General features: G+C 39.6%; 1 protein-coding gene across 1 annotated transcript in view; it reads left to right on the top strand.

Moving 5' to 3' along the window:
• LOC117523857 (PDZ domain-containing protein 7-like) overlaps positions 1-11,081 on the top strand; it is a 46,427-nt gene extending 35,346 nt beyond the window's left edge. Inside the window, exons 13-15 of the mRNA XM_034185469.1 lie at positions 1,581-2,234; positions 3,610-3,710; positions 10,825-11,081. Of these exons, the coding sequence (XP_034041360.1) occupies positions 1,581-2,234; positions 3,610-3,710; positions 10,825-11,001 (932 nt within the window). The 3' untranslated portion in view covers positions 11,002-11,081. The remainder of the gene's footprint in view (positions 1-1,580; positions 2,235-3,609; positions 3,711-10,824) is intronic.
• Positions 11,082-17,157: the final 6,076 nt, after the last annotated feature.

Raw genomic sequence — 17,157 nt, 5'->3', positions numbered from 1 at the left:
GTGGACTCAAAATTTGGCACTTCCTGTTTTGGATACAGTGTACAATGAGCGAGCTTCACGCTGCTGCGCGTCGTTTCGCTCGTATTAATATCGAAGTGGCCTCTGTGTTCATGTATGTGTGCGTGCGTATGACTTCGATCACGGAGAAGCCGAGGAGAGCTGACATTTGCCATTTGGTATGCGTTTGTATTTTGGGTTAAGGATGAACGCCACCAAAACGGAAAGTTAATAAAACTAATATTTTTGGAGAAATTGGAGCTATTAGGTAACAACAGTGAACAATGGATGTTGTTTTCACCATTAATCAGTTCGTGGTAACCGGACAAGCTCTGAACAAAGGCAATATCTGAACTTTGCTAGTTGTAAAACATCAACTAAATGTGCCAAATAATAAATACAATTATTCACAAAACTTTCTCATTTTAATTTCCTGCACTTTCAGTTAAAATCATTATAGAAACTTTGCATAATTTATTACCACACATGAAAAATGTCAGCTACCGATTTTATAAACACAACCCAATGTAGATTCCCCATGGGCAATGCGCTAGTGGGGGAATATAAACAACATGAAAACAACAACAACAATAAAAAGCAAATTAGAGGTTGGTTCTATATTTGTGGGTTTAAAATGTGAGTGTTAAAACTAGATGCTGGTGGATTCTTGTTTGTGGTGCTTAGAGATTGTAAGAAACAATTTTGGGAACCAAAAATTAAAGTTTTAACCGTGATTTCTCTATTTTTTCCCAGCTTTCAAACACATGCTTTCAGGAACTAGCAGGCTTAATACTGCATGGATCTTGCTGCAGTTTTTCAAACGGTTGTACTCCACAGAATGTTCTTTAATATGGTATCGGGGCTGATATCATTCAAAGATTTTTTTTAACAATCAAAATTGGGCAAAAACCCTGATCTCTCACCTCCGATCTTTGTCTTGAAGCACAACAAACATTGTCATCTTGACCTTCAACCAGGACTTACGGGCTTAAACAATCTCAAATGGGTGGTCTAAATGTTAGACCTCTGGACTACAATTAGACTGGTCTAACGTGTGTCTCCATAGCTCACCACCATATATAGTCTTTGTCTAAAGTTTGAGTACTAAGTCTTAGTCTCAGTCTATCTGCCTTAGAACTGCTTCATAAAACCGGGCCCAGGTCTCACACCTTTACAATAAAACTGTAGCACCAGGATGGTGAAAATGTGGACCCAAGGTTACTGGCAACACACACACACACACACACACACACACACACACACACACACACACACACACACACACACACACACACACACACACACACACACACACACACACACACACACACACACACACACACACACACACACACACACAGACCCTGTCCAGCAATGTCATAACTTTTGCTACTTGGCCACCCAGTAGAAACTGATTGACCTGTTTTTCTCAGGGTTTTAAACTCCTGCTAACCTGTTCAACTCTGATTCTTCATGTCATTGGGTTAAAAGTGTTCCACAAATGTTTGAACCTTTGACAGAATCAAATGTTTTCTGTCTTCAGCCTGCTGAGTTAAAACTGATTTAATCTCTTTATGTGCAAGATTACAGGGGAGGATTCTACCTCCAGCCAGTCCAGGACACGGTGGGCGACCGTCAGCTGTTTGAAGAGTTGGAGCGACTGCATATGTCGAGTCAACAAACCAGCCATCAACCTTCATTTTGTGCCTTCACTCCCCTGTTGGATGTACCTATAGACAGCTACACGTCCTCTAAAGTGCGCTCTCGCTCCCTGAGCCCCTCACCTCGCCACAGCTTCCTCCTGCCAGAATCCCCTTCCAGCACACAACGTGGACACCGAACCCAGCCATCCCCACACAGGAGGGAGAAAGCAACATCACAGTACAACCAAACCTCCTTGTTGTCTACATCTGATCGAGGAGATGTGGCGCCTGAACGCGGGAGGTTGCCTGCAAGGAGCGTTCACGGGAGATCGAGAAGGGAAGCAAGCCCCGATAGCATAGATGCCAGACAGAGCAGGAAGGATGGCTACACAGAGGTCAGCGTACACGTTCCTTCTCAGAACAGACGGAGAACCTCTGTGACTGACCTTCAGGCTCACCGAGAGATGAGCCAATCCACAGGCAGAGGGCACTATCAGCAGCTAAATGGACACGGTGTGAGAAGAAGGACAACTCTGGCATGTGAGGACTATCACATCAGCACTGTGACCATCTCTAAGACCAAACAGTCACTTGGTGTGTACAACACATTGTGATTTATGTTTAAGCAGTCTGATTGGGCAGAAATATCGTATGGCTGAACATTATCATTAATCTGCTCTCTGATCCACTGATACTGTACAAAGTACCAAACAGTTTTCTTGAAGTTGGTCTTTTTAAAGGTTTGCTGCACCTCATGTGCACTATGTCACCAGTAGAGGTCAGAGCATCACTTCTTATTACAGTCTAAAAGGTCTGGAGCAGGTCTAAATTAAAAGGATTGCTATTGACCCCAAAACACAAACCCTCAACCACAAGTCCAAGCAGAGATGAAGGTGCACATCAGGCACCAGAAAACACATCCAGGAAGAGGGTGTCTGTAGTTTCACAAAGATCCAACCCTGACGTGATGACGAGGCTCCTTCTTCAGTTAGAGAAGCCTCCAGGTGTCTGAAACAAAGTGCAGGAACTCATCATCATCAAACCTTCACTGCCATCACAAGTTACTGTGCAAAGGTTCTAAACACCTTCTGGAGAGGCCTTGTGATTGGAGGGTCATTGGTTTAATTCCCGACTGCAAGGATACAAAAGCAGCACATCTTTATTCACTATCTACTGCAATCACTAAGGTGCCCTTGAGCAAGGTTCTTAATCCCCGAGCTGCTCCTGATATCTGTGTGTGTGTGTGTGTGTGTGTTGTCTTTTGAGTATCTGTGTTGAGTGAAAAAGCACTTGAGAAATGTCATCCACTTAATATGCCTGAAACTTTTTACAATAACGAAAAGCTGTTTAATATCAAATATTTATAACATAAATAAATAAATTTCGTGCACGGCCATGTGGCTCTGTGCAAACCTGATCCAGTCAGATCTCAGACGATAAGCAGAGTAGGTTCTGAATAGTACTTGTAGGATCAGAGTTGCGTCTGAAAGGGCACCCGGCATAAAATTTGTGCCAAATCCCACTGTAGATCTTGATTGCAGACAAGCAACCAGGAGCAACCAAAAGCAAATAAAAGAAAAAAGAAAAAGAAAAGTGTGTGGCCAGTCTTCACCTTTAAGAATACATTATTTTTTAATGAAATCAGGTTGTATTAAGTAGAGGGTTTTTTGTGATTGTTTTATTATTGTGATCACCAGCAGCTGTTTTTGGGTTGTTCAGTACAAGCAGAAAAAATAAATATTACTCTTGACTTCCATTTGAAGAAAATGTTTGTTCAGTTACATTTTGACTCTGATGACCCACTGATTGGGGGGCATTAAACACTTCAATATTGAAATGTGAGGGTGCCTAAATTTTTTGCATATTCCAGTATGCTGTTATTTTAAGACAGAATCAACCCGATCTCACACCACCTGCAGGAGTCTAATGTTGTCATGTAATTCTTTGCTGTTTCTCCATGTTTTTATAGGCATTAGTATTTCTGGAGGTATAGAGTCAAAGGTCCAGCCGGTGATAAAGATTGAAAAAGTCTTTCCTGGAGGAGCTGCTTCGACAAATGAGGCTCTGAAGGTGAGCAGTGACCTATGGCAGTGACGTCATAAAATAGCTTTAATCATAGGAGTACTTTGATATTAATTACTTCAGAGCCCAACGTTAAAGAAAAATATCTTACCTTAAAGTACGACAGTAGGAGGTGTGACATTTGATGACAATGACCTTGACCTTCCTGCAAATCAGTGACCTCTGTGGAACCTTGCCAGATGTATGTGCCACATTTGGTCCAAATCAGGTTCAAAAATTAAAGTCCTTGACTTTTGCCAAATTAATCCTTGAAGGGCAATTTCAGCGTCAGCCTTAATTTACCCACCAATTTTGGGAGAAATCAGTAAAAGGACCAGGGAGGAGTCAGTCAACAAACAGATTTGGGAATCCAAATCCACCAAAGGAAGTGGGAGGAGTCAGCCAACAAACATGCATATAATACACTCGAGTACATGTACTTTTTGTTTTGTACATTCATACTGTAGATGACAGGAATTAGCATTTCCCTACTCTAATACAGCAGATTAAATACTGAAGTTTCACTGAGCGATAACTAATGTATTTATTTTTAAAATAATTGTTTTAAATTGCTACAACTCTTAAAGTTTCAAGTCAAATATTTTAACCACTAGGGGCACTAGGCTGCCAGCAGCTTCTCAAAAACTGTTGCCTGTGGTTTTAATTCAGCGATATACTGCTTAAAAAAGAAAGTAAGAAATGATGGTTCACATGCAGTAAAACAAGGGAAAATAGGACAACACTTTTGATTTTCCCCAGCAAGCAGGTTATGTTTGCACCCAGGTCTGTCTGTCCTCAAGTAATTTTTTTAGGTGCTCTGATCCAAAAAGCAGAAAGGACAGTAATCAAAGTTCAACAATCACAATCAAAGGTTAGTAATCAGGATCAAAGGTTCGTAATAAGGATCAAAGTTCAACAGTCAGGATCAAAAGTTAGTAATCAGAATTAAAGTTCAACAATAAGGATCAAAGGTTAGTAATCTGGATCAAAGTTCAACAATCAAGATCAAACTTCAATGATCAGGGTTGAGGTTCAACAAGTAAGATTTATGTTCAGAGTTCAGGATCTACAGTAGTTTTCAGAATAATAGTAGTGCTATGTGACTAAAAAGATTAATCCAGGTTTTGAGTATATTTCTTGTTACATGGGAAACAAGGTACCAGTAGATTCAGTAGATTCTCACAAATAGTAGCATCTGTTGTTGATGCTACAAACTCAAAACTATTATGTTCAAACTGCTTTTTTTAGCAATCCTGTGAATCACTAAACTAGTATTTAGTTGTATAACCACAGTTTTTCATGATTTCTTCACATCTGCGAGGCATGGAGTCAACCAACTTGTGGCACCTTTCAGCTGTTATTCCACTCCAAGATTCTTTAACAACATTCCACAATTTGTTCACATTTCTTGGTTTTGCTTCAGAAATAGCTTTTTTTATGTCACCCCACACGTTCTCAATCGGATTTAGGTCCGGGGATTGGGCAGGCCACTCCAAAACATTAATTTTGTTGGCTTGGAACCAAGATTTTGCTCGGTTACTAGTGTGCAAGGGCATGTCCTCTTCAACATAAGGCAACATGACCTCTTCAAGTATTTTGACATATCCAAACTGATCCATGATACCTGGTATGCGATATATAGGCCCAACACCATAGTAGGAGAAACATGCCCATATCATGATGCTTGCACCACCATGCTTCACTGTCTTCACTGTGAACTGTGGCTTGAATTCAGAGTTTGGGGGTCGTCTCACAAACTGTCTGCGGCCCTTGGACCCAAAAAGAAAATTTTACTCTCATCAGTCCACAAAATATTCCTCCATTTCTCTTTAGGCCAGTTGATGTGTTCTTTGGCAAATTGTAACCTCTTCTTTTATTTAACAGAGGGACTTTGTGTGGGATTCTTGCACATAAATTAGCTTCACACAGGCATCTTCTAACTGTCACAGCACTTACAGGTAACTCCAGACTGTCTTTGATCATCCTGGAGCTGATCAGTGGGTGAGCCTTTGCCATTCTGGTTATTCTTCTATCCATTTTCATGGTTGTTTTCCGTTTTCTTCCATGCGTCTCTGGTTTTTTTGTCCATTTTAAAGCATTGGAGATCATTGTAGATGAACAGCCTATAATTTTTTGCACCTGTGTGTAAGTTTTCCCCTCTCCAATCAACTTTTTAATCAAACTACGCTGTTCTTCTGAACAATGTCTTGAACGTCCCATTTACCTCAGGCTTTCAAAGAGAAAAGCATGTTCAACAGGTGCTGGCTTCATCCTTAAATAGGGGACACCTGATTCACACCTGTTTGTTCCACAAACTCACTGACTGAATGCCACACTACTATTATTGTGAACACCCCCTTTTCTACTTTTTTTTACTAATAGCCCAATTTCATAGCCTTAAGAGTGTGCATATCATGACTGCTTGATCTTGTTGGATTTGTGAGAATCTACTGGTACCTTGTTTCCCATGTAACAATAAGAAATATACTCAAAACCTGGATTAATATTTTTAGTCACATAGCACTACTATTATTGTGAACACTACTGTAAGTCAGAAAACATGATCAGTAATGAGGCATCACAATTAAACATGAGTGATCAGGAACAAAAAATAGGATCACACTTATACGTCCGTAATGAGAAACAAAAATGAGTGATCAGGAGCAAAGTGAGTGATTGGGATCAAAGTGACTGATCAGGATCCCATGATTGTCTGCTCATATGCAAGTCCTGCGCTCCACCTAGAAATTATACCAGCCCTGATGGTCAAAAATGTATTTCCAGACAAAGATTTTTCCATGAGCGTACACTCAAGATTTGAGTTTAATTTAAAGGGGACTGCAGGGTCTCGGCAGATGAACGCACTTTATTGAGCGCCCTTCCAGTTGTGTTCTTTGATAGCAGTATGATTTGAAAACTGATCCATCCATCGTGATTAGAGCGCCGAGCCTGTCCCGTCTTACGGTGGTTATTTCTTTAAGCGGTCACAGTTATAATTAGCCCGCTGTAATGAAGATGTCAAAGGTCAACAATGAGGAGTGCATAGATGATAAGAGAACTATATCAAGTTGCCAACCTCCTCCATTACTGATGAGGTAAACGTGCACTATCCTGCTCACCTATAGGTAATAAATTGCCTGCACAGTAAAGTAACCCGGGCGATACACAGACTCACTCGGCAGCGTTTGGCAAGGACTCGTTATTTTGTGCTGTTAAAGATACAGAAGCTGTTTGGCTCCGTGTTATCATCCCCACTCTGCAGGGAGGAAGTGACACCATGTCGCTCCGGTGTTAACATGCATCCTGTCTCCTCCAAATTACACAGGACGATAAGACAATCAGGGAAAATGTGTGTGGACACATCAGTGCAAGCAGCCCTGTCACCTTGACTTGGTATGTGTGGGCATGTGGAGCGTGTCAAACAGCTGATACCACAGGCAATGTGATGAAAATAAAGGACGTAAATGGAGGAATAGTTCCACCATCTGTGATGAGATGCATCAATATTTAATGCGTATGAATGTCTGCCTTCTTACTGCAGGTATCTCATTAATGTACAAATAAGTATCGATATGCAGACGTCAACACCGGAGCCAATACTTTTGCCAAATAATCCATCTGAATGCATTTCTAATGGGCTGGAAAAAACAGATTAAGAGGGATTCACTGATGCTTTCATGCGAGCGGCAGTAATTTTATGGGTCATGTTATTTTTGGATCGTTATGTCAACTGGCTAGAAAAGTGGGATCCTCATAAATGCACTCTGTAAATGAGGATAAAGAGGATGTTGGCAGATTAGGTTTTTGATCGACAGTATTTAATTCAAATAAATTACTTTTCAAAAATAAAAAAAGTGCTTTAATCTCCACTTTGGTTCAATGAAGTCAAATGATTTGATGCTGTTCTGGTGGAGGGCTTGTGAGGTTACTGAACGACAGCAGGAAAAAGCTTCTCTCTGTTCCTTTATACATAGGAAGCAACATGACAGGATAAAGGTGGAAGAATGTCTAATGACTGTAAAAGGAAAAAGAGAAAACACACAGCTGAAGGAGATGCAACAATGGCCATCGGCCTCATGCGTTTTTTTGTTTGCGTTGTGTGTTACTAACCTCCACATTCAGCAGGTGTATCCTCGACATGTGGTGATATCACAGGAAGTTGTCCTCAGGGGTCGCTGCACTGCGCATACATGGGTGTTCAGAATAATAGTAGTGCTATGTGACTAAAAAGATTAATCCAGGTTTTGAGTATATTTCTTATTGTTACATGGGAAACAAGATACCAGTAGATTCAGCAGATTCTCACAAATCCAACAAGACCAAGCATTCATGATATGCACACTCTTAAGGCTATGAAATTGGGCTATTAGTAAAAAAAAAGTAGAAAAGTGGGTGTTCACAATAATAGTAGTGTGGCATTCAGTCAGTGAGTTCGTCAATTTTGTGGAACAAACAGGTGTGAATCAGGTATCCCCTATTTAAGGATGAAGCCAGCACCTACTGAACATGCTTTTCTCTTTGAAAGCCTGAGGAAAATGGGACGTTCAAGACATTGTTCAGAAGAACAGCGTAGTTTGATTAAAAAGTTGATTGCAGAGGGGAAAACTTATACGCAGGTGCAAAAAATGATAGGCTGTTCATCTACAATGATCTCCAATGCTTTAAAATGGACAAAAAAGCAGAGACGCGTGGAAGAAAACAGAAAACAACCATCAAAATAGATAGAAGAATAACCAGAATGGAAAAGGCTCACCCATTGATCAGCTCCAGGATGATCAAAGACAGTCTGGAGTTACCTGTAAGTGCTGTGACAGTTAGAAGACGCCTGTGTGAAGCTAATTTATTTGCAAGAATCCCCTGCAAAGTCCCTCTGTTAAATAAAAGATGTGCAGAAGAGGTTACAATTTGCCAAAGAACACATCAACTGGCCTAAAGAGAAATGGAGGAATATTTTGTGGACTGATGAAAGTAGAATTGTTCTTTTTTGGTCCAAGGACTGCAGACAGTTTGTGAGACGACCCCCAAACTCTGAATTCAAGCCACAGTTCACAGTGAAGACCGTGAAGCATGGTGGTGCAAGCATCATGATATGGGCATGTTTCTCCTACTATGGTGTTGGGCCTATATATCGCATACCAGGTATCATGGATCAGTTTGGATATGTCAAAATACTTGAAGAGGTCATGTTGCCTTATGTTGAAGTGGACATGCCCTTGAAATGGGTGTTTCAACAAGACAATGACCCCAAGCACACTAGTAAATGAGCAAAATCTTGGTTCCAAACCAACAAAATTAATGCCTCGCAGATGTGAAGAAATCATGAAAAACTGTGGTTATACAACTAAATACTAGTTTAGTGATTCACAGGATTGCTAAAAAAGCAGCTTGAACATAATAGTTTTGAGTTTGTAGCGTCAACAGCAGATGCTACTATTATTGTGAACACCCCCTTTTCTACCTTTTTTTACTAATAGCCCAATTTCATAGCCTTAAGAGTGTGCATATCATAAATGCTTGGTCTTGTTGGATTTGTGAGAATCTACTGAATCTACTGGTACCTTGTTTCCCATGTAACAATAAGAAATATACTCAAAACCTGGATTAATCTTTTTAGTCACATAGCACTACTGTACTCTGAACACTACTGTACATCCCACAGGAAACAGCCAGCAAGTGTGTGTGTGTTAGTGTATGTTCTTGATTTTAACAAGCTCATGCTGAAGGGAAAACTTTATGCAACCAGGACTAAGTATTTGGACAAATTTACACTTTTTGTAATTTTGCTTCTGTACAGTGGAGTTGAAGTGAAGTAATCAAACTGTGCCTGGGGTCTCGACTTTTAACTTTAATGGAGGCAGCAGAAAAGATTATTAAGACCAGGCTGCCAACCATTGGTGAACTGGCAGAACAGTGCTGCTTGTTCAGGGCAAGAAGGATAATCAGGGACACTTCACATTGTTAAGAATAAATGAACATCCCTTTAACAAACTGTTTTCCCTCCTGCCCTCAGGTAGATGGTACCGTAGTCTGAGGTGGAAAACACACAGATTCAGGGACAGCTTTTACCCAACCGCCATAAGACAGTCAAATACAAATCGAGAGAAAGAACTGTGGCAATATAGAACATAAGATACACTGTAGCATCAGGGTAGCAACTTTATCCTTGTAGCATCTTCATATGTGCAATATCCTGTGTCTTTATTTATTGTATGTTGTGTATTCATAGATATAGGGACAGTTACTGATAGTTTTTTTTATAAAACCTATTTACCACTATCACACACACCTTGGACTGATATTCTGTGGTTTTATCTATTTGTGCAGTACATTGATATTTCATTCTGTGACATCATCTGTGATGCGTTTTACTGAACAACAATAAAACATGTCTAAGTTTAATTCAAGGGGTTTAATAAAATGATCGCATTCACCATTTAGGCCATTTTTATACACTTACCCGAAATGTTCAGAGGGCATAAGAACACACATAAGGATTATTGTTAAGATAAATCAAAACTTTTACAGATAGTTATGTTTTGTCAAGTAACAGGGGGTGTGTGTGGGGGTGGGGTGGGGGGGGGGGTGGACAACCACAATAACAGGAGTTATCGACTGCTGTGGCTGTGATTGGAGAAAGTGTGCAAAGGTCAACTTCCCTCACTAATCTGCTTTTTCCATTGGCCGCGCAGTTTTTGGCAACTGTGAATGATTGACGTAAATCAAGTCAAAGATGTACACTTGGACAGCTTCATGCGTTCATCCCCTCACTTGTCTAAAGAAAAATGGCTGCAACCATGATGATTTATATGAAAAAAAATCCTGATATTTAGTTTGTCCAATTACATATGCACCCTGAAAGTGGATGGATCTGATTATGGGTGGACTATGGTCTTTATAGTGACTGCATTAACATAAGGGGAAAACCTCAGTCTGCTAAATCAGGATCCCACAATGGAAACTGTCAGCGGTGCTGTTCTACTAAGAGACATGACTCACAGGAAATAAAACGAGATAGAGCGGGAGGGAATGAGGTATGAGGACAGAGATACACTGTGAATAATGAAAAGAAAACATTCACTTTTACATGCGCATGTCATACTGACCCTAGCGTCCACATTTGCAGGCAGGATGCGAGCTGCTGTCTGTGGACGGTGAGAATCTTCAGGGAGTGACTCATCAACACGCAGTGGATGTAATTCGCCGTTCGTTCGGCAACAAGGCCAAAGACCCCATGGTTTTTGTGGTCAAAGTCCCCACGGTGCACACTGACCCCCCCCACCAGCCCCAGGACAGCCACTGACTAAACTCCTCACAATCAGACTGCAGCTCAGCCCCAGTGGATGCCAAAACCTGCAGGTCCCACACACAACTCACTTCTGAACAGGACGTCATACACCAGGGCTGACCTTGAAGTATGAGGCAAGTCCGGTGCAACCGCTGATGTTGATTTAGGACAAAAACTGTGAGAAATGAAATTTGCTGCTGTGAAATCTGAGATGTTGTGCTGACACTGCATAACAATTATGTTTTTTTTTTTTTTTTAACATTCTTTGTATTTTTTTTAAGCAAACATTTTACGGAAAAACATCACACATTTACTGGTGAATAACTTTTTTTTTTATCCCTAAACTATCTGCAATGGAATTGCTAAAATGGGGCAACTTGACCTGACCTTACAGCAACATGTGACCCCTGTGTTCGGAACTTTTTTATCCAGAGCATCTCTGTCCACCAGCTCTGCAGGCCTGCCAAAGAGAGATTACTGCAGGCCGCGTTATGAGATTTATACTCAGATTAAATCCCTGTATTATGTCAAAACTGATAGTTTGGGTTTAGTGCATGTCTGAGGGGGATTAATAGAAACTGCTGCTCAGTATTTTGTGCTGTACTTTTTTTTTTGCAATTGCATGTTCTCTGGAGCAGTCTGCCATTTACAGGCTTAATTACACCACACAAAAAACTTACACGTAAAGGAGTTAGTATAAAAATCAGAATGGGGTGAAGCAGCTGCAAAGTGTGTACAAGGCTTATAGTGCAGCAGATAACTGAAACAATCCTTCAAATGGTGATACAAGCACCACATTTAACACAAATACTCCTTAGACATTACTCCTTTGAAAAAAACAACTGGCCACTTGAATTTTCAATAGGCAGCCAGGTAGGAGTCAATTGATGACTTACGCAGGGTGAAAATTAAAAGATGCTCCAATCACATTGAAAACTATATCACATTATTTGTCTGAAATTAAAGATTCCAAAAAAAGTATAGTTTGGATGATCTGTGACTGAATGTTCTGGAGTCATGGGGTTACAACAGCAAGAATGGTGACAAAGGTCAGTTTCAGTTTGTACAGGGGTCAAAAGTTAAACTTGTTCAGTTTTGGTAAAAAGTAGTGAAAATTATTGGCTGAGCAAATAGAACTAATAAATGGCATAGTTTTAACTGTGTTGAATGCTTGGTCTGAAAAGTAAAGATCAGAGTCCACGTCCATTCTTCTATGACATGTGACATATGTTACCCTCTAACATGAGAACTAAGGTGGTGCAACACATGGTGCAAACTATTCCTTTTTTCATATGTGTGATTACATGCTCAATGTGGATGTTCATTCGCAAGTGTCCCACATGGATTTTGAATTGTTCAAAGTTGGCAAGGCGACAAGGCTCCTCCCAGTATGCTCCAAGAGCCGTCGCTGGTGTTGTGAGACCCTCTCAATGAGACCCTCTGAATGTACTCGCTGAGACTCCTAATGTGAGAAATTCATGACAGAACCAAAATAGTGGAGATGATCAGAGAGAAACAACCGCTTCTGGAAGTGGCCGAGATGCTGACAGCCTGGCCACAGTTCCAGCAGAGATACCAACTGCGAAATTGTCACACGTTTGAGTGTTTGATCACTAATTTGTGTATCCAACTGCTCTGCAACAGTCACAGCCCAGTAAAACAGTAGTGTCCAAGTTTCAAAACCATACAGTAAGACAGGAAGCACCAGGACCTTAGACTTGGACCTTCATTCTCCTGCAGATATTGGTTTTGGCAAACACTTCATTCCAGTGACCTCATGACTCCTTCAGCTCTTCCTAAGGTTCTCCTGATTTCAGAGGCTGAGGATCCATAGACTCATCGCTGTCAAGGTAAATTAATGTCTCTACAGATTGACATTTTTCTGATGACTGAATTCAGGAAGTCATTGAAAGTCTTGATCTTAATCTTGATCCATGACAATTGCAAACCCAGACTACGATTCTTCACGCAGCTTCTCAAGTGCTGCTATCAGGACATTCACCAATTTCCCAAAGACCACAACATTGCCCATCAAGTGAAGGTCAGTAAATCTTTCCTCACCAACAAAGGCACCCTAGCCTCTGGTTTATGCAACCCTACCCAACACCCAGCCTATGCAAGCTTTAAACAGCGTAGGAGGCAGAAAGTAATTAACAGTCACTTTAAGTTGAGACAATTTGTTGTTTAATTAAAAACAGTCATATGTACAAGAAATGTACACATAAAAATATACAAAGATAACTATGTACTTTATGAATGAAAGAGGACATGATGTAAGCAAACAAAGCACAAAAAGAACGGAAAATAAATCCACAAAAAGAAAAGCATTACGTTGCTTTGGTCTAGTCACAGTGCCTACTTTTGATAGATATTTTGTCCATATGAAAGACAGTGTCACTCTGTTATATGATTTAGTGTTTTACATATTTACACTGAAAATGAGAAATGAGACAGTGAGAAAAAAACAAAAAAGTCTTGGATGCACACAGTGTAAATCGCCAATGGAGTCTATGCGGTTTTCAACACCTGCGCTTATTGTTAATCTGTTCCTGTGCCAAGTTAAATAACAGTCTAACTGTAGAAAATAAAAAGAACTATTGCAAGTGAATCTATTAAACCATGCAAAAGTGAAAAAACTGTGCAAAGGACAGACTGACCAAACATTCTGATTGTTTGCTGAAAGACTTTGTTTGTGGTTCGAGGTATTGTAAACCATGGAAACGTGAAGTTCTGATTCCAAATGAATTATGACTTATTAACTATCAGCAGTGGGCACAGATCAGCTAACAGCTAATTGGCCAATCTCGCTTTTTACCTCCGTCAAGGAGGTTATGTTTTCGGTCGAGTTTGTTTGTTTGTTTGTCTGTCTGTTTGTCAGCAGGATAACTCAAAAAGTTTTGAATGGATTTTGATTAAATTTTGTGGAGTGGTTGGAAATGACAAGAGGAACAAGTGATTAAATTTTAGTGGTGATCCGGATCACGATCCAGACCCAGGAATTTTTTAAAGGATTCTTCACCATTGCGGGATACGGGTAATTTTGACATTCTAGTTTCTAACTCCACAAAAACATGGCAGAAAGGCTTGAAAAAAATTAGGGTGTAACATAGTCAAATGTTCTATCAAACAACAAAGTTTGGTGATGATCGGATCCGGATTCCAGATCTGGTGATCCAGAATATGCAAAAATATAGGGAAAATAGAAAATGTGTCAGTGTGAGGTGACAAATGAAGCTAGAGATGCACAACTAACACCAAATTGTAGCTGAATCTGTACTGATTCAGCTAATGTTATGGAGCTAGATCCAGAAGAAAACCGCCATTACCAAAAAATCGTTTTTATACAATAACGTTTGAACTAATAAAGACATAAGTGATTCCAAGTTGTAGTGGTATGTTTTCATGGTCAAGGATGTCAAATATAAAGGAAAGAAAAGTGTATGTATCATAGTTTTGGTTGTAACACTGAATTGTTGAATCGATCACTGTGCCAAGGAGGGAATCTCATTAGGGTCAGTGACCCTATGGCCTTGTGTAGCACATGCAACACTTAAAAATAGTTCTATTTCAGAATTTACTGTTATTTATTTAGAGAAGTGTTTCATAAATGTTAAAAAATTCATATATTTGCAGTTTAGTTGAATAATAAATTGAATTTTGTCTCTTATTTGTTTTTGTCTATAAGCACATGCAATATCAATCAGTGCTCAGATGACAGTAGCCTCTGGGAAAGGTGCAAGTTCCAATAAACTGTGATGCCAAGCGCTAAGGATACATGCTATCCAGTCACAGCAGATGAAACTTTTTTACTACTGCAGAATACTTCAAATAAGCAGGCAACAGTCTGCACTAAGACTTTTATGTTGTGCCGATGAACTATATACTATAACATATATTTCATCATCGGCACAACATAAAAGTCTTAGTGCAGACTGTTGCCTGCAAATTTGAAGTATTCTCAACTATTTTTTTTTTTTTTACAGTGTGAGCAAACATCACTGTTAGACTTTTTAGGTTCAATGATTCCACGGCATGTAGATGTTATGGCGTCAGTGACCCCATGGCCTTGGCAGAGGTTTGCACTCTCCAAGTGCTTCTAGTTGTTTTTAGATTAGGTTTTCAGATAACTTGAAACAATTATTGGATGATACTTTTGTTATATAAATAGTTTTTATTATTATTATTATTATTAATGATAAGAATAATAAAAAACATGATTTTTCAGTACATAAATCTTATTGGAATTCAAGTAAGAGGACCTCCCAAACTAGTAAAAATCAACAACAAAAACCCAAACATACAACATTTACTCTGGAAAATATGGTAGTAAAAGTAAGCAGTTAGCGGTCAATTCAGCCAAATGGTCTAGCGGTTTATTAGTTTAGTGTTATCCCAGTTAACTTTCCATTTAGGGGATTACCAGTGACTGAAGCTAATTTTTAGGTTAGCTGTGCCCACCACTGATAACCATCACATAAAACTGTAAACTAACCACATACACAAATTCCAACAATCAGGACATGAAATGATGTGAGTGTGACATCATGACACTAAAAGTCAAATGAAAGATAAAATAGAGAGACAACACACTAGAAGACTGACCCCGAAATACAAGATGTTTTAATCCATCTTCTGCAAAGATTGTGACACAGATTATATAAAGTGAAGAGATTTTCATGCACTGACTATTGAGCACAGACTTTTGGTGAGGTCTCCTCCATTTAAAACTGATCCATCGTTTGAAATATTGGTATGCGACAGACAGAGAAATTTCTGTATATTAAATCCACACTGATATCAGTACTACAACAAAATATCTTCAGGTGCTATATATAAAAAATAAACAACATCTCATCCACGATATAGATTTCCTTTTAACTATTATTTCTCGATATAGACTCTTTGCAAATTAAAAGACAATCGTTATCAAGCCACTCCTTCCCAACCCCCAACCATGCTCAGAGTTCCAGTGCACACAGCCCTGCATGTTCTGTTCAGGATAGAAAACCTGACTAACCACAGCTTCAAATCTGACTGAAAGGCATCAATGACCCACGTGTCTCGAAGCTACTGGAGCTACTGCATCTGCAATGTCTCATCTCAGGATAAACCCGAACACTCTCGCAAACACCTTTCTGAAAATTTGATGTAACAAAGACGTGCGTGCGTGCAGGCACGCCGTTGCACTACCTGGATAGCAGTTGGTGATGGTTTACCGTCAAGGGAAGACACAATAAGGGTTATTTGGCTGTAGGCCGCTACAAGCTCAAAAAATATATCATCTAATGAGAGCAAAAATGGAGAGGGAATAAGCATGCTGATGGTTCAAACGCTAGCTGAAATCATCTCGCTGACATCACATGTCCAAACGAAAGAAGGTGCTACATTTTCAGTCGCCCACTCATCACTGACAGTGTGGCGCTTTAACTGTGATAAAATAGAGTAAGGTGAAACGCAGACAGAGATGCAATGAGAGACGAGAAAGCAAGAATCTGCAGTATTCGTGCTTAAGTATATTTCTTCATGCTACATACTGTGTTTGTATAATGTAATGTTTATGCTGCCGCTCACGGAACTGTCAAAGTACAACAATGTGACTGGTGGTGGTCTAGAAAAGGGCTTTGAAATAAAGATTTTCCTTTCACTGTTAGGTTTCTGTCTCCACAGTGTTTTGGAAAATGACTGAATAAGATGTCGGTATGTAACAAATGTTAAAAGGATTTAGATTTTGGATTTGCAAAGATAGCTGTGTCTCAGAAGCACAGAAATGTTGTGCAAAATAATACTGCATCTACCTTTGTAAATATTCTTTCGATGCCAGTGATAACCATACATTCCTTTTCAAAAAGAACTTTTGAGGAGAAACATCCAAAACACCCAAAAAGTACAAAACATAAAATAAAATAAAAATAATAATAATACAAAGTATTTTTAAAACTGATAAACATGATCTGCCCATCCACTGAACATCTAAATGTTTAAATATGTCTTTTTAGTGTAGATTTCCCTTTAATAATAAGAGGGCTAGTGCAGGGTTGTGGTTGGTGCTGCTAATAAGCACAGTATGGACGGCTAACGAAGTCCTTAATAGCCAGCAGTGGTGATCTTCATTACTTGCATGCTCGTGTGCTACATAGAAGCATGTGACTGCTATAAGAGGACAATGCATGT

Source organism: Thalassophryne amazonica, chromosome 13 (genome assembly GCF_902500255.1).
Source record: "Thalassophryne amazonica chromosome 13, fThaAma1.1, whole genome shotgun sequence".
Lineage (NCBI taxonomy): Eukaryota > Metazoa > Chordata > Actinopteri > Batrachoidiformes > Batrachoididae > Thalassophryne > Thalassophryne amazonica.
Note: the sequence above shows the minus strand (reverse complement) of the source record. Positions and strands in the feature narration are given on the sequence as shown.